Consider the following 26,696-nt stretch of genomic DNA (forward strand, 5'->3'; position numbering starts at 1 on the left):
CTTTTGTGCATCTTCTATGCAGTACAACACTGCACTGGGCAATATGCTTTCTTGGCTTTATTTTATATGTGTATAATATATACACAAATAACAAGTACCACCTGCAAATAATATTTGGAATGTGAAAGACACAAAATGTAAACATTTTATTTGGCAGTTGTTTCAAACAGGTGAATAAATAAATGGAAAAGTACATCTTAATATTCTTTATAGCAACAGATGCAGTTGCACATGTATTTACATATTGTGGATGCAAAGAACAGTTAATTTAATTTCTTTTTGTTAAAAAATGCAACTTCCAACACCACTAGACTTGACAATTAAAGATGAAGATACTAGTAATACTTTGTTCTAGCAATCTCAACTTTTAAAGGCATTCATTTGGAAGTAAGATAAGAGAGTCATCATGCATTTAGTTCATTTTGTCCGCTTACGGTAGAAAGTCTGATGGAATCTCAGAATTATGAGTGTCATGCGCTTAAGTCAACTATGACATGTTTATAAATCAATGTAGTTCCCTTAAAACTTGAAGCAAAGAGAAAATCTCGTTTATCGATGGAGACATGTATGAAAGATCTTGGTGCCTGCACGTTTAATTCTTGAAACTTCACAAATTTTGCCTTTTCCGCATCCCAATAATAGACTTGAGTGAAAGAATAATCACTTCCAAGAATGGCATATTGATAATTATTTATCTGAAGCGGTTGGAATACCATTGACCCTCGGGATGGCATCCTTTGTAAATCCAGAAATGCTGAACCACCCCATTTCATTACTTTAGAGTCCCCAATAAATCTTGTTAAGCAAATGTATACATCCTCTTTCACCTTGAAATGCTTCACTGCATATGCATCTTCCATATCTTGAATATCAAACCGTTTAACAAATTCATTTGTTCCTTTGTTCCATTGATATATTACAGGTCTTTGTGAACTACTTGACAGAATTAAATGTGGTTTGCCAGATATTTCAAGATACTCCACATCAGTATCTCTGTACCAGGCATGCAGAGACTGATGGGAATAAAATCCATTCCCATTCCATTTGTAAACCGTGGTGAAACCAGCCTTTGAACTGTCTGCAACAACAAAGTACCAGTCTTCAGCAATCCTGAAAGTTTCAATGTCATTGGGTTTTCGGATTTTAAGGATTTCAATATCTTGAATTTTTATAAACTTATTAGCAAAAATATCTCTTTTATATATGTGGGAGCCTCCAAACAGCTGTGCGACAATGACATACAGCTGATTCTCAATAACTATAGGTTTACACACAACAGTTGAAGTACCTATAAAAAGAAAAGTAAGAGACAGGGTTAGTACCACTTTTTGGATAATTTGTTGTAAGGTTATTTGTCAAGCAGTGTTCATACCTGTAATGTTGTCGTAATTCCTGAACATCACTTCCACATGGTCCCATTCAAGAAAGATGCATTTTCCAGTAAAAGGCTGAGCAATAACCACGTGTTCATCATTCATATATGAGAAAGTATCTACTGACAGAGATTGGTATGGCAGGGACTGATAAACTTCAAATTCTGCAAATTGCACACAACAGATGATAATTACAGAGATACTTTACATACTGTACTGAAAAAAACATCTGCTTATCAGATACCAATTTATTACAAATTACAATATTTCATCACTAGTCGAATTTTTCTGTTGATGAAGAAGCACTGCAATTTGGTTTTCAATCTCCCTCAATAAAAAGAGGTAATGTTTTATGTCCCAGTTTTCCAAATCATTATGTAACATACTAAAGTTTGAGTAGATACTGAAATATAGGACCCTGCTCCCAACTCATTCCCGTGTCAGACTTAGACCAGCAGAGTTCATATTGATTTTAGTAGAAATTCCATCCAGAATGCAGCGTTCCTGCAAAAATGGGCTCTAGAAGGAAAAACTACAACTTTGGCTATAACAAGATTAAATAATTTGAGGCACATTACCTGTAATAATGCAATCAAACTCTTTTGGAGAGAGGCTATTGATCTTGCGCTTCTTATATTCTGGTGGGCTTTCACAGTAAATGTCTTCAACAGTTGCATTGGTGCTGCCCAGCCACTCCACTAACCACTTCAGTTTGCAGTCACAATTAAATGCATTGCCTCTAAGGTCTCTACAACAAATAAATCATGAATTGAAAAGAAGTAGTCAGCTAATGTATTTCTCCTTGAGAACAACAAAACAGGCTGCTGTTCAATATGTGCCCTCTTGCTTATTTTTACTTGAGGCCTTCCTGGCTTTATTAATCCTGACCCATAGTTAAATCTACATACCAGAACCCCCACAGATTTAATTATTTTAAGGTAATCAAGGAGACCTTAACTTGGTGATCAGTCAGAAATTTGTATCGATTTCTCCAAGTTTACAGGTACACAAAAGCCTCCCAAACTAATGACCCCTGTTTCCTTTGCATTACCCTTTTCCAGTAGAGGCATTCTAGATAAAAAAATAGGAATTAATGTAACCTGATGGTCAGCCAATCAATATTCACTATCTCCTTTAGATACACTCATTTAGGGCTTCAGGAGAGACAAGCAAAGGAATTCTGTTTAAGGCTTTTACAGCTGTCTTCAGTCAGATTTGTGATCGTATGTACAGGAACAGGCGAGTGCCAGGACCAGACTGTGTGACCACCTGGCCACGCTCAGCCTTGCCAAGTAATGCTCCAGATATGCTGCCCATGGCCACATCTCACTACTGCAGCTCTGCTCTAGGGATTCAGCCCACCTGCTAATACTGGGAGCAGGCAAAGGATTTTCTGAGCTTACTATCCCAGATCAGATGGAACAGGATTTGGTATATTGTTAACAGGATCTATTTCACTAAGCAATTATAAGATTTATCTGTTTACCTATATTTTGTATTTTTACGGGTATTTATATACATATATGTATTTGAACAACCTGATGTTTTGATCTGGTTGCAATTAGATTTAGTATGGGATTCTTACTTAGACACATGCTTTATTGATAAAAGTTAGCTTTCCCAGGAATTGCTTGCACATTAAAATGTTACTCCATTAAATATCTTCTACCTTCCCTGCATGCTTTGCTCTCTCATGCATCCCTAAGGACCCTCCCTTCTTATTCACGAAACTTAATGAACATGCAGATTTATTACATAACTACTAACAGTATTACTGATCTTCATAACTGGTTCAAAACCATCACAAATTCTCAACAACAGCAGACAAAAAAAAACAAGCCTACTCATACTGTGTAGTCTCTACCCAGTAACAAGGTCCATTACTGTCTACTGGTTTGAATGGTTACTCAGAATGTCCTCTAAAATAATCTCTTTATACTTCTATTCAAATGAAAAGATTAATTAATTGCTTTCTTACACATTTGTTAAAGAATCCAAGCCTTTAAATATGTCTTTTGGAAGTGACTGGAGATTATTATTTGCAAGACTCCTGTAAAAGAAAACACTTCAATATTAGTGCTAGTTGTTAATGAAACTACACATTTTTGCAAATTGTGATATATTGTGTGGGGTTTTTACTTAAGGCAAAGAACACTGGTATTCCCCAGCACTTAGTTCTAAAAGATTGCTTTTAAGAATAGCCCATTTCCTTTGTGAGTTTTCCTTCCACTAAAATGCCATGCCTCCTTCTGCTTTCTCACTCTTCAGCAGTCTTGCAGCATTTACAATACTTCACTTAGCAGAGTAAAAAGTGCTATCACCTTTGGTGTTTTGCCAACACCATTTAACCTTTAAAAATAATTAGTCATGATTGGATCTACTGATGTTTTCCCTAGGAGATCCCAATACACGGTGCTCATATCACTGCAATTTCCCCACTTTCTTGGACCTCTTCTGGAAGGAAAATCTTACTAGTATGTGCTGATGAGCTTAGGTTTAGCTCCTAGTTTTTGAAAATATGCAGTAATAGGCAATAAATTGCTGATCAGTGTGAATTGCTTTCCTGGCATGTGCATCTATGTGTGTAAATGTGTATTACACCAACAAAAAAAAGTTATTCAATCCCAGTTTTCAATGTGGGGTAAACTTGTTTAAATTCAGTGAGTATTCCAGCTAGTAAAAGTGACAAGGAAATGTGAGCAGGTTTTGAACATATAGTATATTACATTTCAGTCTTCTACATTTCAGCAATTCTTTAAAAGTCTCTGTGAGTCTGCCAAAGGTCTCAGATGTCACAGAGGGCATGACAGAAAAAGAATAACATTGTAGAGTATAGTCTATGCCTCTTCCAATTAACAGAATTATTTATTGCTTAGGAGAAGAAATAAAAATGGAAAGAAATAATTCTTGATTAAGATCCCAGTCAGAATCTGTAGCTAGTAAGACTTAGAACCTCTTCTGTTTTAACTTGTAAACATAAATGTTATTTATCAACCACAATTTCTCTAGCCAAGCAAAGGCACAGGCACATACTTAAATACAAGAACAAGCCCACATGTACTAGGTCTGCTGCCTCATTTAAAATAAGTGTTTGTCTGATCAGTAACAGTAAATATGGGATGCTTCCATTAGTCCATTCTGACTTTACCACTTTCAAAGTACATCTGATTGTAACACTGTATGTGAACATATCATGTGCTTCACTTATGTGCAATTTTATGTTCCAGAGCAATTCTTTAAAAGTCAGATAACTCACATGGAGAAAGCTGTGTGGACTTGCAAGCTGAGACAAGTTTAATGCCCCATATTGTTTTTATAGGTTATTATATAGCAAACTAAAAGGGAGGGTGTACTTGGAAGTAGGAGTGGTTCACCGCTGCCATGGGTACATGACTGAGAGAAAAATTTAAGCAAGGTTTATGCATTTGTCAATTTTTGAATGAAAATTATGCATTTTATAGTCCACTGTAAAAATGCATACTTACATATTAGAAAACACTGTCCTGTCTAGATGGTGCTGTATATGGTATTTGGATTATAGTAAGAGAGTAAAGGTTGGCTCAAACATGCAGGTAAACTAATGGTGACAGTTCTGAGAGAAATGCAATCAAAATTACATATTGTGCATAGAAATTGCCATCTAATGCTAACTGTAAGATACTGACATTAAAATAGTAAATTAGTAAAAAAAAATGCAATCTTTTTAAAATGTTTCACTTTTTAAATGTACTCTGACCAGCAAATAAATCCTGTTGCACAATAATAAATTCTAGATGGCTCTCTTTTATAATAAGGACACACTGTGATTATTGAAGTTAATTGAATTATAGAAGTAAAAATGTTTGGATAGCTTACTGCATTCCAAAATAATTGTTGTGAAAAGGAAGTAAATAGAATAAATAGGACAAAGTTCATCTTATCTAACTTCATAGAACTTATTTGCATGCTCATTTACTATGATTCTTTTTAATATGTTTTAGGCGCTCAAGTACTCTCTTGTTTCTTAAATGAAAAGTGCCTCAGGGTGCCAAATGATCATTCTTAATGTGTATATGCAATTTTCCCCAAAAGATGGGGAGTGGTTTTTTAAGCAGATTAAACTAGTGGTGCCTATGCAGTTATTTTCCACAAATTTCTCATTGTCTTTGTGAATAGTGCTCCATGGACAATGGCAGCATGATGCACACACACATCAATGTCTCAAAAATGTGCATGCAAATGGCAGTTGCTCCCCAAATGTGGATCTGTCTTCTGTATATGTTTTCTCTTGTGAAACTCCTGAAGCATCCCCAGAAACCACTGTAACAGGCAAGACAAGATGGTAGCCTTCTTGCGGGGAAGACGCTGTGCCTTCCTCTGTTTTAGAAAAGCAATTTGTTCACTGGCAGCAGCAGCTACTAAATAAGTAAATGAATATGATAAATAATGTACTGGATCCATTTGTGAATATAAAGCTATTCGTGTGCATAAATATTTTGAAGATAAGGTCCCAGTTACCAGCCTTATCCAGCTATCTTTTTTTTCTAACAGTATAATTCTGCCTGTACCTCTAATATGGGATGTGCACAGCCCTTTTATGTACCTCTTTCTCTGTTCTCTCTTGTTACTAGCAACTTCCTCAGACCTAAAGCCATTCCATAAGTAACTTTATCTACATGAGTAGTCACAGTAGGCTTGGTTCCAGCCAGCTGTGAGTCTTGTCCTGACCAAAAGGGAAAGCATAAAGTGCTTTATGGTACATTTACTAGGTGGTGAAGATGTGGTGAATTGCAATTCAACTATTATATTTATGCATTAACTGTTTAAAATGGAACCTTTGCTTTCTCTCCTCTGTCAAAATGTATGAAAGAAAAAGTTAAATGGCCCTGTTTCAAAACCCTCTTGGAGGCTATCATGTTAAGGCCAAAAGGTCAGTATCCCCTCCCCTGCCTATGGCACACACCACATGACACGCTTCAGAATGCAGATGCTCAGAACTGGGTATAAACTCATGTCAGGCACACTACAGATATTTTTCCTTTTCTTCTTTTGTATTTTTTTTCTGCTTTCTTATAGTGTGTATTTTGTTATTAAAAAATTTCCTCCTCATTAAATTAAATTATTGCTACAAGATAAAATGGCTGTAAGATAAGAGACAAAAGCCTGTATAAAAACTGTCTTCCTAGCTCAGAGACAAGGAAGCTACTCCTGTTTGCAGTGAAATGTTGCAGCTATTTGTTGCCAATGTGTGTGTCTCACCTACTGAGCACAGTGTGAGAAATGCTCCTGCTGGTGAGGGCATGGGAGCGTTGCTCCTACAGCACACGGGCATCCAGAGTGCCTTGGAGCAATTTCCCCTCCCAGGTCATGCAGCAAGGGGCTGCAGCAGGTCAGAGGGCAGGGACAGCTGCAGGGCTGAGCAGCACACAAGGAACAGTAAGCAGATCCCAGTGACAGTGTGGGATAGGTCCTAACAATGGGATGCTCCTGCTCCCATGCAGGAGAGGACAGGGTGCAGAGGAGGGTATGTGCAGAATGGAAGTAGATCAGTAGGCCATAATAAAAACATCTTGTTGCGAGTCTTCTATTCAAAATTGCTCTGGGTGGGAATTTTCAAGTTTGATTTAATCAAATTCTTCTGTATACTATTACTGTCTTAAGTGAACACGGGCACCAACAGTGATGGCCTGTCCCAAGAATGGCTGTAATATTCTCCTGGATCCATGTCACACTGGGTACCTGAGAAGAGGGATGGGTCCATTCCTCAGCCTCTCACAATCCTAATCACAGCTCTCACCTTCCTCCTTTCCAAGTCCCAAACTGGGACTCACCTCATCCAGTGCCAAGATTCCCAATTCATACTCCTCCCTGCTCCTACATGCTCAGCTGGAAATCCCCTGTGCTCCAAGCAGAGAAAGTCAGGGAACTACTGCCAAACATGTAGAGCTTGGAAGCTGTTTGTGTCTTTGCCTTCTACACATACCACAGTTTGGAAGTCTTTGGTGGAAACACAAAGATTAACATTCTAATCAAATTACTATTAATGCCACTTAAACAATTATTAACAGTTATATATGAAAATGAGAAATTAAACAATATAGTGGTTCAGTTACTATATTAAATATATAAAGTAATATATTCAATCACTTTACTTACAGGTGAATTAAAGATTTCAGTCCTCTGAAAGTATTTCTTGAAATTGACTTAATGTTGTTGTTCTCGATGAACCTGTAATGGGTCGTAAAGTGATTCTGGTCAAGTAATGCCTGGAAACTGGAAGCCCACCCACTCTATTCAATAATGCCAGGAAATACACTTTTGTCCACTCACAAATATTCTAGATGAGGAAGGCCCATGAAAGCATCATCACTAATAACATCAAAAGTGTTGGACGTAAACAACCTGCATAAAGAAATGCAAAACAAAAGACCATTAGGTTATCAGCAGCTTTAGAAAATGGTTCAGCAAGGCCAAATTTCCACTGCCTGGTTTCATGTTTTTTTCTGTGCAAGCACTATAGGACTGTAAGGCTGATATATTGCACCACAGTGTGGTGCAAAGGGAAGGATCCAACAACTGGGGCCATCTGATAAAATTGCTTTGACTTCTGTGGGATGTAAACGTGGGTTTATCATGCCAGTAAAACAATGGGATTGTACAAATACCTCTGGAGATATACTAGGACAACAATGATATCTTAAGTACTACAGAGGTTTAAATTGTCTTGGCTTAAATTGCTGGTAAGCCTGACATCAGGTTGAATTTGCAACACTGGCAGGAAGGAAAATCCTTTAACTTTTAAGTTAAACTTCTGAGTGTATTTAACCTGAGAGTACTAAAAGTTACTGGGGAAAAAAAAAGAAAAATCTCCTAAATACAGTCAGTGTTCAAGTTAAAATTATTTTTAAGACCTCACTACACTTCTTGGAGATACTCTTAGCATTTTCATCTAACAGTAAAAATACCAGCAGCACATTTAATTTTATGTAATTTTGTAAGCATTAAAAGTGGACTAGCATTGATTTTTCCAGCTTTATTTATGCTTATCAGCCATGTTAGCATTTGTCCATTATAATCTAACCCTGGACTGCTACACTTTTAATGTGGTGGGACATCATAAAGCACGATGAACTTTACCCCAGTGGAATACTACATGCACATCTTTATTTTAATCAATTGACCTGATGGATGAATAGATTCATACTATGGCATCCTCAGACATTCAGGAATGCAAGATTTCCAAGTACTAATTAATCCACTTAATGAGTTAATCTCTTATGTTGACGTTTACATTCAGAATAAATTGTAGGTAATTTATTTTCTCAGTTGGCTGTTGCAGATTGCGCTTTTTCCACCTTCAGTGTATTCCTATGTGAAACGTACAAAAAATACAAGCAGGAAATTCCTCCTTTTTGTCAAAATCAATAAATACTTCAGTTTTATAGAAAACAAGTATTTTAATAGAATTCTTGAACCAGAAGACCAATTTATTAAATCCTGCAACTAATTTTACTGTTCCGACATGATTTTACTGGATAATTTTTCCTTTTCTCCACTCTACTCAATAATTTACAGAACAGGGTGGTATCTCTTTAAATAGTATTGCTATTTTAGAGATTGCCAGGCTTACAGCATAGGTCTTGCACTTGGTGAGCTCATTTGCCTTCCATACCTCTCCCCAATGGCTACATCAGATATATTTGATGCACAAAGTATATTTTCCCCCAGTTTGTCCTCAGTCACCATAATTGCTGCTTCTGGGGGTAGAGGCTGAAGGTATGGCGCTGTAGCCTGGGACTGTATCACCTGGCAGGAACAGTACAGTGCTAGCAAGTACAAATCCTGATGCCATGATTACCTCCCTTCTTTCTGCGGGCTTTCATGTCATCAGTTTATTTGGGCACCCTCAGCATGTTGCTGATACACAGAGATAAAAGTGATGAAGATGGGAGCTGGGAGGTTTTCTCTACATTTAGGGAACGCTCCTGCTGGCACTTCACCATAGCTGTGTAGGTTCTCTGTATTTTTGTTGTCACACAGGGAGCACAGAGCATACCATCCATACTACACAAGAAAAAAAGCTCTCTTGGACTGGGAGTTACGAGTTGTGTTTAGCTCAAGACCATGATTTTTCCAGAGACCATTGGTGCTACTACTTTAAAAATAGTAGTAAATAATAATAGCGGCAGAATTACACCATATTTAGACATCTGTGACTGCTGTGTTGGAGATATCCAATTACATTTGGACTTCAAAAATGTAATGCTGGAGACTATTTCTATATGTATTTCTATTATTATAGCAATACATATAAGCTGCTAAATCTTGCTGTTGGCTAAATTAAACCTACCAATACAGCTATAATCATGCAAAGCTAAAACTTCCTGAAATGTTTAATTAACGTAAATTTCCCATATTCTTATTTCCTTTACTATCTTCTGCCAAAGATAAAATTTTTCTTTCCCACGTACAAACTGTTGTCCCCACAGATACAATCCTGCTCCTATGGTCTGTGTTTAAGGAGTCATTTGCCTTAGATCAGCAGCCTGACATTCCAAGGATGGCAAGCAGCTCAACTACCATGTTAAAAATATATCTGGAAAACACATCACTCATCAAAGCCCACAGTGGAACAAACCCTGCTTTTCTGGGGTCATAGTTTTTGTTGCAGCATTTATGAACAGCAGCACAGAACGTGCATTTCTGTTCAGGAGAAATGGAAATTATTATCATTACCAAAATGCCATAAGATGTTGCCCAAGCCCACTGTGCCAGGCACTATAATAACTCAAAATAAGATGACTGTGTCTGTCCTACTCTACCATGCCCAAATCTGCCTGCTTTGCAGTGGGATTGCTAAGAGTAGGTGGTGTATCGTAGCCAAGAGAGATGATGTCCTACTCACTCTCTTCAGATACAAGCCCCACCAGGCTGCTGCTTTTTTTTTCCCTTCTCCTTTGAAAGGCCCATTGCAGCAATTATGTGAAATGTGTCCCTTTTGTGATCTGTGACCACCTGAAAAAAGCTTCTCTGGAATAAAGCACCATGGAAAAGCATTTAGGTTTCCATAGTAACTGCATTTACCTATTTACCCTGTATCCAAAATTGTACAGTATGTCTGCAACTCCTTATCAGCTCCACTTGAGGTAGCAGAGTACAGCCAGGGTCAGGGCTTCAGCTATCGCTATGCCACCAGTTTAATTTAACAGCCAGGCAGCTCCAGTCCATCAGCATTACACCTCTGACCACCATCCAGAGCACACGGAAGTCGGTTTGGGACAGACATCCGATTTTGGTTTTGATCACACCGGGGAGTCTGCCTTGCCGGATTTCTGAGACAAATCTGGGTGTGTGTCAGGCTGGCAGCACATCCACTATAAACAGTTCAGGTTACACCCCCTCTACCTCTGTATAGCTCACAATTATATAATCGTATGCCCACATTTCTAGGAAAGCCTGTGAGCCTGTAAAAATCCTGTGTTGAAATGCAGCTAATAGTTAAACATCCCAAAATATTCTCTTTCAGTATATACCTCATCACAGTATTTGATTTTGAAATAACTACTTCAATCTTTAATTAGAAGAAAATTGTCATTACTTGTAAGACCATGAAATAACAAACAGGGTCAAATACAGGTACTATGGAGGCAAAACTCCCACTGAAGTGATTTAACTTCCTCAGAAGTCAATGGCAATTTTACATGGAAAAGGACTTCAGGACCTGTCCCACTGCAATGACGGGCCTGATCTCAGGGGTTCTGAGCTCACAGTCGATGGGAGTTGCAAATGGAGAGCTTTACACTGGGATCAGGTCCCAGGAATGCAGAAAATAAACAAGAGTAGTTGTTGCAATACTTAAGTCCTTACTGTAATGTTAATTAAAGTATAATTAAGATAACATGCATTCTGTCACCAAAAGCTTCAGCATGTAAGCATTCAAAGTAATACTGACAACAGACAGCCTTGCAAAATACTAAGTAAAAATTAAACATGCACTATCTTTCAAATTGCTCAAAAGTAATGTATTTTATGATCTAATAAATCTTCTGCTGCTGTTTCTTATAAAATTAATACTAAGACCTTTTCTGAAATATTTATGAATACATATACACTTCATAACAAAAATTGTATCATATAAATATTTCTCACAGAAGCTGCAGAGATGGTGTGAGCAAAAAACTCCCTTCTGGGATTTTAGTAAAAGCAGATCTCACAAAGGATCTGTAAAGAAGAAAAAAAACAAGCGTACATTAATGTAGCCTTATATATCCATGGTTATAATACTGATCTGGTCATCACAGAGAAATTTATTTATATAAGTAAAAAATATTACCTCCCTCCCCCCCCCAAATATAAAGTGACAGGTTTCATGTACTATACAAGAAGGTATAAATTGAGATGTGTGCACATACACAGACAGACAGACAGATGAAAGAGATATAAAAATCAGGATTCAAGGATGCAGCACAATTTTAACACATTAGCTGATGATTCTGAATGCTGGAGGTACTCCCTGCAGCAAGCATCCTTCTGTATGCACTGAGAACACCACACATCCTAGTTCATTTTAAATCATAAATTAAATAACCAAATGCTTACAGCCCTTACAGTGAGATAACATCAGGCGGAACGCTGCGAGGAATAGATCTGGCATTTTCACATAAAGCATTATCTTTGGTACAAGTACACCAGGCAGGACATTTTGGCTTCACTGGTTTCTTCCCTTCAGTCAGCAAAAGCACAGATAAAAGGCATAAGAAATAAGCAATTCTTCTAAAGGGTCTGCTGGCATTTCCCATTCTTTTGATCCGCTCTCGTTCCAGCCAGTTGAAAGAATATCCCAAAACATGAACAGGGTTCTTTATTCAGCCATTGGATGTCTTTCTCTAAGTCCAGGTCAATATTTGTCTCTGCTTTCCCAACCCTTTTCTTTCTCTTTCACTCTGTTTTTGTAGATAGAAACCTGCAGCTGATCTGTATGTTTCCACTCACTCAGGCAACGTACTGCTCAGAGAAGAGACCTGCGAGGTGCTGTAAGATGGGGAAAATCCAACCGGCTGAAGGGAGGAAAAAAAAAAAAAAAAAAAAAAAAAAAAAAGGAAAGAAAAAAAAGACTTGCATCACCACAAAAACACTGAGCACAACACAGCATTAGATTGCAAAGTGATGTAACTGAGAAATACACTGCTTTCTGTTTTCACAGGGAGGCCCTTTCCCTGTTTCCAAAAATAGTACAGCATTATGTTTTGCTGGTGGGTGGGTGAGTGGGTGTGGGGTGGAGTATATGTGTGTGGGGGAGAAATCAGTCATCTCTTACTGGATCCCTACAACCTCATGAACCTTTCAGAATTATGCTTCACATATTGCAAGCAGCAGAATTAATGGCAGTATCCACAGGAAAATGAAATCGAATGAAACCATCTAAAGCATTGCTGCAAAAACTGTTAGATTCATTTTTATCCTCAGCCTTTATTGCACATATTTGTACCACTGAAAAACAAGCTGCCACACATGGAAAATATTACAATGTATGAGAGAATGCCTTTGACTGTCACTCCTAAACAAAATATTTTCTCATGCAAATTGGATCCCAAATACAGCTTTTGCTTTTTTTTGCTTTTTTTTTTTTTTTTTTTGCTTTTTTTTTTGCTTTTTTTTTCCTCAGGAAAAGAATGCTTCTTATTTGTTGCATGTTTTCTGAGCTGGTTAAATGAAGGCATAGGTGGATCAAGCACAGTTCTATATGAACATTAATTTAAAGTTCAAGTTAAAAAATGTGTTTTCTTGGAACTGGTTTGATTCTTTGAGATGGAAAAAAAAGAAAATTTAAATACCAGCTGTGTTAAACCAATAGTTAAGAATGGACCTTCTTTGAAGAGTGACAGGATAAGGACAGATCTTGGTGGTAATAATGAACCTTTACAGTACTGCTTGGAAGCTGCAAATGAGTGCTAGGTGTGGTATGAGAGCTCTGTCAGATACAGTCCTCAGCCTGAAGACTTTACAGTAAAATACATTAAATATTTTATAGGAAACTTAAGCAGCACCTAAGTATTACTTTATTAAGAATAGCAAGACAAAGCTAACAAATGCCAAATGGCTGGGAAGCCACACAGGATGATTTTTTGTTCAATATAGTATTGCTATTAGATCAGTTTTGCAAACTTTAACAGGTCTTAACACTTCCCCATTGGACTGTTTACATTAGACAGCTCACAAACACTACTGGGGTCAACCCAGTGGTACAAAAATTTAATACAGTCAGGCTCACTATTAGCTCCTTCACATGGATGCTGTCTTCTCACCAGGGGACACCTGATCTCCTGATGAGGAGATCTCTTTTGGCTTCTGGTTACCCCTCCTTTGATTTCACATGGCCACCTGGCTCTAGCCCATTGCTCCTGCCACAAAAAGTCACAAAATCACAAGATCAACATCAGGCCATGTCTATCTTCCTCAGGAACCATCCCAGCAAGGTCTTAGTGCATATCCAGTGCCCACCTAGGATTTGACAGTTTGTGGGCAGAACTACAGCCTGCAAAACTGCAAGGAATTCAGTCTATGGATGCAAGGCAGGACTCTAACACTGCTGAATCCTTGACTGGGTGGTGGCTAAGGTCCGTCTCCCAGGGATGAGGGGAGACACCCAGAGCTCACACCAGGTGGTGGGACTGCATCCTCTGAGGGGCTGGTGCAGCCAGAAACATCCAGAAATCTTTCAGAGGCAGATGGCCACCTTCAAAGGCCATGCTGGGAGAGGACAGCACTGCCTGTGCATAGGCACACTTCCTGCCAGGCATCTGAGCCCGTGGAAGAAAGGGCAGCTCGTGCTTTCTTAGCTGCCTTGCTCTCTCCGTTGTGTTTTTGTAAAGGTCTTTATTTATTTACTGCAGGCCCATGTTTTTGCTCTTAAAAAAACCTTGCCTGTCAGCAGTCCCTGCCTGAAGCAGCACCAGCTGAGTGGCAAAAACCTGGGTTATTTCTGAGCCCATCCACCTCCTGTAAGAAAATGGAAAAGAATTACAGTAGCCAAGGCACTGAAATCATTATAAAGCAAATGTTGATGCCTTCTCATCCCCCAGTATAAAGGTGACTTCTTGCTCTGGCAATGATCTAATTGTACCTACTGAGAGGGAAGCTGGATTTGTAGGACTTGCATAAGTAGGCTACACCATCTTCTCCCCTCCAAGATGTCCAATGGCACAGACATGGTGAAGTGAGAACAGAAAATTCTCTAACTCGTTTTTCCTGAAAGAGGCCTGTTGTTGTTTGTTTGTTTATTCCTGGCAAAGCCACCCATTGCCATGGCAATATTTTGCCATTGATGGTGAAACCCCGTGTTTCATTTCCTTTGGCTCATTCACTGAAATCCACCATCAATTACCTAGGCATTTCTCTTTAATTAATACTCCAACCACATTGTGAACCTCCTGAAAACTTTGCACCGTAGTGTTTTCTTCGGTAACAAAAGCACGTTCTGCAGCAGAGCAGTAACCTGACTCCAGTTTTGTCCATGCAGAGAACCGCCTGCAAGTTAGTTTTCTATTCCAAACCACATGCCAAAACAACCGCTTTTCCAAAATTGCAATATTATGAATATTTATAACAGTCCCATCAAAAGAGAGGCATAATCACATTTTCCAGGGTCCTTTTCTGCCAAGCTCAGCATCTCGTTTCCTGCCATGTAGCAGTTTAAAACCAAAGTGGTGCATGGATTTTTAGTGGCATAGCTTCTCTCCAGCCCGGCGACACTTGGCTCACCCTTTGCCGCTGCCATCGCTGTTTGTTTGCGGGCCAGCGGAGCGGGCAGCGGCCTGCTGTGCCCACGGACCGGCGCCTGCCTCTCGGTCCCCGCTTGTTTTCCCGGGTGTTTCAGGTACTGACTAGGCACAATGGCATTCGAAATTCATTTATTTTTCTTTCTGCAAGGTTCCAGCAGGGGGGATGAGGGAGTTGTGGATGCGTTCCTCGGTCTGCTTCCCATCACTTGACGTTCTAGCCGAAAACCCCGCACCTTGCCGCGCTGCGGAGGGGGCCGGCGGTCAGGCGCGTTCCGGGCTGGGCAGGGGGACACTGCAGGGGGACATCGCGGGGGTCACTGCCTGAGGGACGCCGCTCGGGGCCGCCGCGGGCCCCGCGCCACCGCCTCGCCGCGGCCCCGTATCCCGGCAACGCGGCGGCCGCGGGCGGCGCCCGCGCTGGGCGGCCCGGGCAGGGCGGGGGCGAGGCCGGGCCCGAGGGAGGCCAGGGCCGCCCCTCGCCCTCCGCGGCCCCTGCGGGAAGGAGCCGAGCGGGCCCGCGCCGAGCGGCCGCAGCGTCCTGCACCAATGTGCCGTCATGGTTCTCCTCTCCGGTATTAACCAGAGCCAAGTACGCCCTAGGGACCGATGGTTTCCCACGCAGTGGCTCTGCGTGGTAAGAAACAAATTGCTCTTTCTTCCAATGTATCCAAATTGGCTAGTAACGGCAGTTTTTGATGATAATCAGCCATCTAGTAAAAATCTTGTGCAAGTCAAAATTAAAGATACTTTTGCCTGCTGCCACTAGAGGTATTCATCACCCGCCACTGCTTGTGTTCTTTGGTCAGACTAAGCACAACTTACATGGCTTCGTTTCTAGCGCAAACATATGCACTATTCTTATTCTTACTGCATACATTCTCCAATATCTGGTCAAAATATTAATAATTCTACAAGTAAACCTGTTTGCTAAAATATTTGAGGACAGCAAACACAAATGGTCAGAACTTAAAAATAATTTTAAAAAATATTTAATATTTTTCAAGGTATTAGCTCCACACCAACGACTATATTTGCATATTTCCATTAAACTAGAATGTTTTCATTACCAACATATGACAAAATTTGAAAAAGCTTCCTGTGGTTTCATGTTCAGTACAGTTCCCTTTGCAGATCCATATCCTGTTAAAGCTACCCTTGATTTCATCCTGCTCTTAGAAAACTCTGCTGCCTTTTCTCTGTTCAGAATGAGCTGCCTGCACATAGGTAGCCTAATCCAAAATCCACTGATGGTGATGATGAGACTTTACTGTGCTTGGTGTTAAGCCCATAATGTTACACCACACAGATGGGCAATAGCCCGAATCACACCCAGTATTCACCGGTCTCCTAAAGAACAAAACATTGTCATTGCTATGTTACCACTGTGTTTGGAGCAGAAGGCTTTTGAGATGAAAGACTCCTACAAATACCTCATAAGTCCGAGTTTATGCTCTCTTGGCTCCACCCTTTGAAGAAATTCTGCAGCAAATGGCAAATTTAAAGCAGCTGAGAATGAGGCTGTACTTTCAATAAACAAAACTAAGTCTTGTGAATTCTAAGCAGTTCTGAAAAGACTATGCTTCCTGGTGGATCTGGCACCAAGAATCATTGCCAGGAAGAGGCCTTCTGCAGGTTAGGCATAATAAAACTTGAGATGCCTTTACAACAGCTCATAACACAGACAAGCTTGGGAATGATCACAAGACTGCCCAAACCTTTTTATTTGGAAAGTTCTGCTGGCTTCGCCCTATCCTGTCTATACAGATTCGTATTATGGGTATCCTTCTTTATTATACCAGTTTCATTAAAAGCAGAACAACCAGGCCAATCCCTGTGTCAAAAAGCTGAGGAAATGGCTGCTTAACTGCTGCCAGCTTTGGAGGAAAGAAAGACTTGGAGGGTGGTCTCCTTTCCTTTACGTAAAGTAGCCAGTTCACAGTTCACTGTGGACTTAGAAGCGATCACCTCTGAAGTGAGCTCTCACGGCCAAAATTTCATAGTGATGTCACAACACCTGCTCCGCTGAGCATGTCCTGGTGAATGTGCAGGTGCCTCTGGAACTGCTTGCTGGATTAGGTACACCAGATTTTGACCAATGACAAAAAATATGTCAGGAGAGATGTACAGATATCTGAATGATCTCTCTTTAAGAAAAACAGATGCACAGTGTATTTTCAAAGGGAAGCCAGGCAAAATGAATCTACTTCTAGGTTTTATTTTGTTGCAACTAAGAACTTTCAACATCCTTATGATTGTTGATGCTCCGTTTGCTTCTAAACTCTATTATAAACCAGTGTGCTTTTCAGCACTCAACCCAGTAGCATCACGTTAACTGCTCTCCTGAAAACCAGCCACTTTTCTCCAGACCTACACAAATAGCTCTTGCTTTGCTTCTATTGTCTGTGTTTTGCCTTGAAAATGCTAACAATGGATATTGAAAGTTGGGGGGGAAATGAAAGAGCAAACATACAAGCTCAAGAGCAAACCAGAGCCCAATTCAAAGATGTATGAAGCTGTGCCACTTCATGGTTCACAGCAGGAACTGATACCACACCTAATACAGGGGGAAGCGTAAGAAAGGAGACAATATAAAAGAACACGAGGTTTCCACCTGCTGCAGAAATCTGCAATTTTTTTCTATCTTTCAAGACAACTCTCATGAAAATTTGCCTGTAGTTTACTCAGGGAAGATCAGTTTCTCCCGTGTTGGAAATGGGGACACTTTTGAGACAGTAAATTTGCCCATCCATTTCAGTGGAACTGACATCACACTCACCAGCTAGCATACATCCTACTGTAAGATTAACTGCCCTCTATATGAACCTCTCAGCAAGGAGAAGTCTTGTTCAAATATGCAAGTTACTTTTTGCCTTTTTTCCCTCTGCATAGCTCTAACAGACATTAAAACCACGATACTAGTGAGAGAATCTATGCTTAATTTGTAATTGCCAGCTTCAGAACTGGCATGGTGATTTTAAGAACATATTTCTGTGCAACACTTTCCTTATCCCAACTCTTGCAAGTACTATTGATTCTGCTCTCTTGCACAGATCACTGCTGGTGCCTCTGTTGTAATGCTATTCTCTAAACTGGATTAAATAAATTAGCTGGCAAAAGAACCAGAAAACAAATAAAACCCTAAACAAGCCCAAAGCTTTCAAACCCATCCCTCAATCCCCCCAAAAATTGCCAGAGCCAGAATAAGCAGCTGAGGACAGGAGTGGGCAGAGAGCATTGGTTTCACTGTTAGAGAAAATGCATAGGGAGCTGCGCACTTGAGGGGCAGTTTCATGTTACAGCTCATACTTAAATGAATCATAGGACAGAACTGGTGACAAAGTACCTCAGTCTCTACCGAACAGGACAAAATATGAACCTCATAAATCACCCAACTATTTAGCTACCATTGTTTAAAAATTATCATCTAACTGGAGGACAAACTTTCAGCAGGTTCATACAAACTGACACTTCATAATTATCATCTCCACTCTGCCAGCTCCTTGTACTCTTAATTTGGTATTTATTCATAGAAAGTTTCCTTCATGCCTACATCCAAAATAGAAGGGATAGGAAAGTCAGTCCAGTAAGAACCCTATATACAAAACAAAATGTCCCAGATTTTCTAGCATGAGCAAGCGCTTTCTGCAGACCCAAAACAACATACTACTGTCTGTGTAGCTAAATGCCATTTAATTGGCAGCTAGAAAAGTCTATAATACATTTCTTCATGGAAAAATGTCTGAGCTCTTCCAGTGTGCCAAGATGCTAATTAAAAACAGACAGTGTGTTACAAAATCCTTTCCTTGACCTGTGCTATCTTATATGCCCTTTCTGTACTTTTTCATGGCATTGGCTCCCTGAAGAATTATTCTAATCTTTATAAACTTGTCTTTAATTTTCCTTGTAATTTTGCAGACAGAAAAGAAGCAACAAAATATTATTTATTTAAATGTACATAGAAAATTTATTTGTTACATAAATGCAGAGACAACAGGCTTTCGAGGAGAAAGTCTTTACTTGTTAAAAACAGGTTTCTATGCCCTGAATAATTTACAATGAAAGAAATCTTAGTGCCACTGAAGTCACTAATACTTCAAGTAGAAGCCTTGCTGGAGTGCCATGGACATAAGGAACTGCACAATAGGAAGGATGTGACTCATCAAACACATATTATTGTTTCATCATTGCTAATCAACATGCTTTACAAAGCAGAAATTTGGATCAACGCTAAAACATTTTAAGGGGTTGTTGGTGATAGCTCCGCAAGTGTATTTTACTGATGTTTTAAGTGTTCTCAGCAACTCAAGAAATTTGGAAACATACTTTACTTTTTCAGTGAGAGTTAATCTTTTTTACCTTAAGTAAATACCTAATCTGCCACCCTACGTTAAGGCAGGCATGCTGCCACTGCACTTGATTCTCCATCAAGTACTGCACCAAGCTGAACTCCAAAGTCCCTTTTTCTTACAAACTACATTTGCCCTGCAGAGGAGACTTCAGAGGGCTGAAAATTTCATTTCATCTGTTTGCTCATATGCCAATATGCTACATATTTAGTACAGCTTTAAGAAAAGATTTGCTCTTTTGGCTGCTGGCTCTTTCCCTCTGCAGTGGGAGAACAAAACCAACACAACATCCTTATCTAAGAACTGACTGTAGTTTTAAATATAATTTTCATAGCAACAGAGAAATACACATTTTAGTTATGACTACTGAGAAGCTAAAGGATTTTCCCTACCTTGAACATGGTAACATTCACATTTTAAGTTCAAAAGGATTCCTAATTATCCGTTTTCTAAGATAATAATCCAAATACAGCTGACTTTCTTTTTGACACCAATCACTTGTAGGCATCTGTAAGCTTCCACTGTTGCTGCCCTTGTGATTTAGGCAAAGAGTCATTAAAATGGAGGGCCTAATTCCCAGCCTCAATATAACACATCAGTAAGAAGTAATAAGCTCCTTCATGAAGCAGTATAGCTCCCCAGCTAAATAAATGGCACACAGTACTGATTAAACAAAGGCACATGTGGCCTTTTTCCCCAAGCTTTTTTTAAGAAGCAAATGGACGAATATATAAGAGTAAAAGACAAGGATAAAAAAAAAAAACCAGGTTTGGGAACTCAAGAAAACAATTAACATCACAAAAACTGAGATGTTGGCTCCTAGGCATGGAAAGGGAGATCTGAGAAAATTCGCTAGAGAATTTCTTGGAGCAAGTAATGGCTGAAAAGAGCTTGGAACTGCAAATAGTGTCCTGCTGTTCAATTTTCTCTTCACGCAGGGAAATGAAGCCTATACATTCATTGCAAATAAAGACTGGATCAAAGATACCCAATTCCATTAACAATTTATTTTCTTAAACAGAACAATTGGAAATAATGACTTTAGATAACAGCTCAGGTCCCAAATACTAATAATTTGTTCATAATCTACTCTATGTTTCTGACACCCCTGCTTCCCCCTCAGGGAGGCAGATATCCCTTCATATGCACATTATATATATACATATATATTAAGATCTCTCTCAAGAGCTATATATAGCTTCTATTCACAGGCGAGCACCACAACCACTTATTCATTCTTTTCATGCTTTACCTGCTGCTTTCAAGGCTGCCCTGATGCTAAAAATAGCTTTGCATATTAGAGAAGGGTTGCTATAGATTCAGAATGGGTGATGTTCCAAAGGCAGCTAAATCCCTCCTTGCTGAGGATCCGTGGGGATGCATGTGATGGACATCTGTGACCAGGGCTGTGATGCCCTTTCATAAAGACTCTTAGGCTCCAAGGATGGGGTATTTGTCTTGTTCTTAAGGCTGGACTGAACTGCAAATCAATACAAATCATGAATGTCATCATAAGTTTAAGGCTTTGTTTTTCATACTGTAGTGTTAGATCACAGTACAACAGTACCTTCATATATTAATGAAGCTAATATTCATATACTAGCTGCTTTTTAACTGGGAGAATAACTTGGTATTCTGCTGTGTGGGCATATTTTTCTGCAGGTATTGATGTCTTCAAGTAAGAAAATATCAAAATGCTTCACTAGTCTTACTTTTTCTAGTTCTTAACATTTGTGGCTGGATTATGACCATATCTAAGATAAATGAGGTAGTCAGCATAGTATTTTCCTTTCATTAACAGACTCATAGAAACCTGCCAAATACTCTGTTAAGGCTGAGGTTCAAATAAAAGTTTTACAGGGAAAGAGTGGCATGGATTTCCTAAACCAAGATTGATAAAAAGCATTAAAACATATAAATATAATATAAATCTAAATAACACAATCCATCTTTTATGAGCAGTATATGTAAGGACAGTGTAATGCAAACTTGAGAGAATGCTTTATGAAATCCTAAAGGAAGTGTTTTTCACTCAGATCTCACTTCACATTCTGACCCTTATCTTCCATGTGGTTTTGTTTCCATTCAAGAAAGACAGTCGTCTAGATATGTAATTGTTAACATTTTGACTTACACTTGCAAATTGAATGTGGTTTCAGCAAGTAGCAGGATCTCCCCCAGGGTACAAGCTGCAATATTTCTTTTTACTTTCAGTAGATAACTTTCCTTGGTGTTTTTTTGAGTCTGACATTTTTACTTCTAGAGTTGTGGATATTGCACAGCTCAGTGTTGCTGGCTATAAATATCATAACTTGATATTTGTAACCAAGTTAGACTAATGGTTGCCATTTAGGATAGTTATCTTTCCCATTCCACTTAGGTGCCATGGAATGAATAGTGTCCTGGAAATACTTTCAATAGAAAGGTTGATAGTATTTCAGTACTTCATGTCCTAATGATATTGGTGATTAAATAACATAAAATTGTATTTAATTTGAAATATAATCCCTATTATTTCCAAACCCTGGCGATCAGTAATATACTTTTACTAATAAAAGCTCAGTTCTAGCAGAATGGCTCATGGTGTTATTAATTAAATGAGGTCTCACAGCAGTACTCTATAAGCATGTTCATTAAAAACTGTGAAATAGGAATTTTCAACTGATTCATCCTACTTCAGTGCTCAGAGCAGCATTTTTATATCCCTGTATCCTTCAGTTTTCACTGAAGGACCAGTTACTGATCATCCCAACCTGGTACTAACAGCCTCTGCATGAAGCTACTGTACTGCTTTACTATGTAATCCCACTGAAATAGTAAGATAAAGTGATGACCAATCCTGTCATCATTACATTATATTGTGCTCTTATACTTTAGTTTTTTTTAAATCTGACTGTGAGATTCCAAACAACTGACTGCTTGACTGCAGCACTGTATATTGCAAATAATCTCTGATTTATCTTCGTTGCTTAAGGACAACCAGTGGAAAACACTGTGATGAACTCATCTGACCAGAACCACAGTACAGTTTTCACAACTGGCCTTCTGGATTCCTGAGTTAAGAGCTCAACTTCTCTTCTAAGTAAAGATGAAACACATCTCTAAAAGACAGGTGTTTTCTGGAACGTATAAGCAGGAATGAAACTGTACATCTCTACTAACGTCACATCTCAGACTCAGACTTTGAGGCATCTTTCTTTTCCAGGTTACGTAGAATGCTGGGTACATAAACAGTGTTAACTACTTGCATGATTCAGATGACAGTGACTTGTCTGTCACCTTTTTATACAGAAGACTTCAGATTCCAAACATTCCCTGTCAATTATTTGTACCTTTCCTCAATTCTCATGAGTATTATGAATATATAAACATGGTAGACCTTATGCACAAAAATTCACCTAGGGAAAAGAAGGAACAGATATCTTTTCCACTATGGTTTAAAAATGCAATGGACTGTAACTTTGCTCATGTATTCTTTTTTCCCCCTTCCAAAAAATCCAGTGGGAGACAATGTAATTTAAAGAAAATAAGTAATTGCTTGTCAGTTGTTTTCTTTTATTTATTTCCACATTACTAGTTTCTCCTTCTGTTGCTTATTCTTTTCTATGATTTTGTCATCTTATATAATAACTCTGATCTCAAGCTGGAAAAACAAATTTGCCTTTCTCTTGTATTTATGTAATTGGATGCCATCAGTCACTTTCCACCAAAGCAGATCTAGCCATAAAAGTAAGATTAGGCATTCTTTGCCCTCTTAGGAAATAGTTCATACTTCAGGGAATTTAAGCATAATGAACTTCTAAAATCTCCTCAAATGAAAACTGGAACATGGTGGAGAAGTTAGTTTCTGTATTCCACTTACTTAAGTGCAGGTTGATAAAACTAAGAAGTAGTATTTTGTACATACTGATAATTACTTTTAAATTAAATTCCTGATAGGCTGAAATCACTACTCAAGTTTATGCATGCCTACATGCATGTGTAATCTTGTAGTGAGCTTTCTTCTGAGCAGAGTTGCCAGACTAAGCTCTGGAGACAAAAAATCACCTGCCACAAAACAGATGTGGAACTAACAGTGACAATTAAAGACACTAGACAGGAGCCTACATAATACATCTCTAGGGGATTTATTTAGTAAAATTCTGTACATTTTGCAAAAATAAGCCCAAACTGTAAAGATAATACAGGGAGTTGATTCTAAGAATAATTTTTTTATCAAAGTCTGATTTATTATTTCCATAACTGTATAAGTTAGTCTTTACATGATCATACTGCTACTATTTACACTATACATCTTAACAAGGACTTGCAGAAAACTTTAATTCAATTAAGTTTGAAGTACGCAGAAGTTTTAGGAAGAAGGTTGATGCTTTGAGTGTTCCCTTAATTACAACAAAATGAATTAATGAAGCAATCTGGTTTTCAAGATATTATTATAAGATTCTTATATAGCTCTGTAGTCATAGGCAATAAAACTAAAATAGATACTAGGAATTAAAACAGTTATAGTTCCTCCATAGTGTATCTGTGATTCTTTGGCATGTGAAGAGTGGAAGTAATGCTACCATCAAATAAACTGTGGAGCAGGACTTCAACTACTTCAGTCCATGATAATGAAGACCAAGGCTGCTCTTCTGTCAACAGTGATAAAAAAATCTTGTGAACTGTGTATGAAGTTGAGAGACCTTAGATGCATCATAGGAGGTGGAGCTAAGGGAATAAATCGGGTTATTTAGAAAGCAATACCATGATTGTGGCTACTTATACAAAGGTCTGGGATTTTAGAACAAGGAGGGAAACTGATGGTTAATCAGATAGTATTTTTTTCAAAGACACTTTTCTAACAATGATCATGCACTAAAAAGCTAATTGCAACTTCAAAATATCATAAAACTGCACAGCTTCTCTTCAAATAATGGATATAGCATGGGCTTGTCTATGATTATTTTTTGTAACTGACCCTATACTGGAAATATCTTTAAATACAGAAGTTCTTTTCTTGAGGAAATTACTTTATCAGCCAAACAAATAAAACTGCATTTGCCTTTCAGCACAGCAACATTGACATCTAGTGGCTAGTTAAGATTCATGTTTCATATTCTGTGTATGAGGAAAAAAATATGGAACATACCATTTATTGAATTTGACAAACCAGGTATGCACTGCCTGCTATCTCCACATAGCCTCTAGATGATTACACAATATCATTAATGACAAGTTTGGAGTTACCAGTACCTGTGATGGGAACTGGTGAGCCTGAGGCACTGCCTCTCATGTACAGCTCCACTGGTTTTCCCTGACTGTCAGGAAGTCTCAAGCTTGGGAATCAGCTGCCTGATTGTAGTGTATACCTTCCTCAGGGCTTGTTGGGAGGCACAGCACATCCCTGAAATCCTGTACACGGGTACAGCTAAATGAAAAAGAGCTACAGTTACTGAATGTGGTGTTACTGGCATATGTGTACGTCCATTTTTAGCTTTACTTGCTTTTTCTACAAATTACTAGGGAGTTTCAAATGGGAGGAGATAAAGAATCAGGAACATGACAGATGCCAAAGTACTGTTAGTACAAAAGACACAAAAATAAATTATTTGGCAACTTACTTCATAGACATGTAGGAGATAGGAAGGTGCCAATATGAAATAGCATTAGAAAGTAATTTCTTCATTTGTCAACAAAAGAACTGACTTAATGGAGAAAGAGGAAAGATTAAACAGGACAAATATCAGTTTTACTAGCATTCTTGATGGTTCCACATTTCTGTCTCATAATCAAACTCAAATGTGGTCTGTGGCAACAGCTCACAATGGATGTAGTTGTCAGTGACTGCCCTGCCCTTGCTCTCCATACCAGTGGTAGCTGCCTCTTCGAGCCTGCTGGCAAAGCCTTCTGATGTGATTCATTAAAAATTGGAACAATTTTTAATTGGCTAACCAAACTAATTTTGATTCAACGGATCAGAGGCTGTTGAGTTTAAACAGCTTTACCAGAAGATCTTAGGAGACAATCATCTTCTGCAGGAAGGCTGATGTGTTTCTTCCTGGCTAATTACTGTTAAGGAGTAAACATCTACACTTTGTATTTCTGAAAAATACATAGAGAAATCTGAGTCTGAAAAAGAGCAATAAAATGTAAGAGTTCTCCAATACATAACCTATATAGAAAGGTTGAAGTACCTTCTCAGGCTGCAAAAAGGGAAAACTGTGGGGATGTATGTCTTCCAGGACTTAAAGATGTTATTCAAAAGATGATAATTTCTTGCTTTCTGTACCAACTAGTGCAGGGCATTAAGAAATTAACTCAAGTAGCAACAAAGAAGATTTTTTCTTAGATAGTAGGAAAAACCCCTTATACCTAAGAGGTTAATAAATTAAGGTATTAAGCTGTGAAATCTCCTACACTAGAACCTCTTATGAACAGCTCAATAAGTATGTCAGGTATACTTTGAATTCTACATCTCTATGATCTATGTACCATGTCTGACTTAAACTTTTTGGATACACCAGGTCTCATACTTTATTTAGCCCATCCTAGATTTAGGGCAGAACTAAAATTAAAGCTACAATGATGTTTTCTCCTTTGCAGACCACAAAGTTCAGGGCTACTGTAATTCAAGACTATTGTTTCACATTACTGCTGACCTGATCTAAAAGAGAGCTGCTGCTGAAAGGGCAGCCCCTGTTTCTCACTTCCCACTTCCCCCCTGTCCCATCCCTAACAATTTTTTGCCTCACCAGGGTTACTCATCCAGACACCACATCAGGATAGTCACAGGAGCTAGGGTGGCAGAAAATTAAACTCTGCAGTTCAGCAAGAGTTGTCAAATGAGCATTAGAGCCAGTTCAAGAAGAATGCTCTCTTCAGTGGCAGCTTGACTTACTTGTAAAGATTGGCATAGATTGACATACTTGTAAAGTAAAGCTGTGCTCTTAAGGTTTGTCTGTACAGTTATCGAAATCCCACTTAAAACCTCCTGCCCTGTAAAGAGTTATGCCCATCTCATCTGTTCTTTTTCCTGTATCTTCCAATCCTGTGGGACTCATGAGAGAAGTACCCTTTTTGGTGTCAAAACATACTGTTGCTAGAATTAAACTACGGAGATACTCCCATTGTAGCAAAGTATAATGCATATACCAATGGCTAAAGGCACGTTCAGTTTCAAATTCCAGCTTTATTTTATTTAGGAAGCCATTTCTGAACCCATTCCCCAGCTGTAG

At 38.7% G+C, this 26,696-nt stretch overlaps 1 protein-coding gene across 2 annotated transcripts; it reads right to left on the reverse strand.

Moving 5' to 3' along the window:
• Positions 1 to 470: 470 nt before the first annotated feature.
• Positions 471 to 12,525, reverse strand: LGI1 (leucine rich glioma inactivated 1; the record flags this gene model as incomplete). Of its 2 annotated transcripts, XM_084210359.1 has the most annotated exons (8): positions 11,961 to 12,525; positions 11,502 to 11,573; positions 7,683 to 7,754; positions 7,509 to 7,580; positions 3,352 to 3,423; positions 1,952 to 2,121; positions 1,373 to 1,537; positions 471 to 1,288 (listed from the first exon to the last, which is right to left on the reverse strand). In XM_084210359.1, the coding sequence occupies exons 1-8, from the start codon at positions 12,149 to 12,151 to the stop codon at positions 471 to 473; spliced, it is 1,632 nt and encodes a 543-aa protein (XP_084066485.1). In that variant the 5' UTR covers positions 12,152 to 12,525. The 2 variants fall into 2 exon arrangements, with proteins under 2 accessions (XP_084066485.1, XP_084066486.1); XM_084210360.1 differs by lacking the exons at positions 7,509 to 7,580; positions 7,683 to 7,754 and having other exon boundaries at positions 11,961 to 12,215.
• Positions 12,526 to 26,696: the final 14,171 nt, after the last annotated feature.

This window comes from Fringilla coelebs (genome assembly GCF_963513975.1).
Source record: "Fringilla coelebs genome assembly, chromosome: 8".
NCBI lineage: Eukaryota > Metazoa > Chordata > Aves > Passeriformes > Fringillidae > Fringilla > Fringilla coelebs.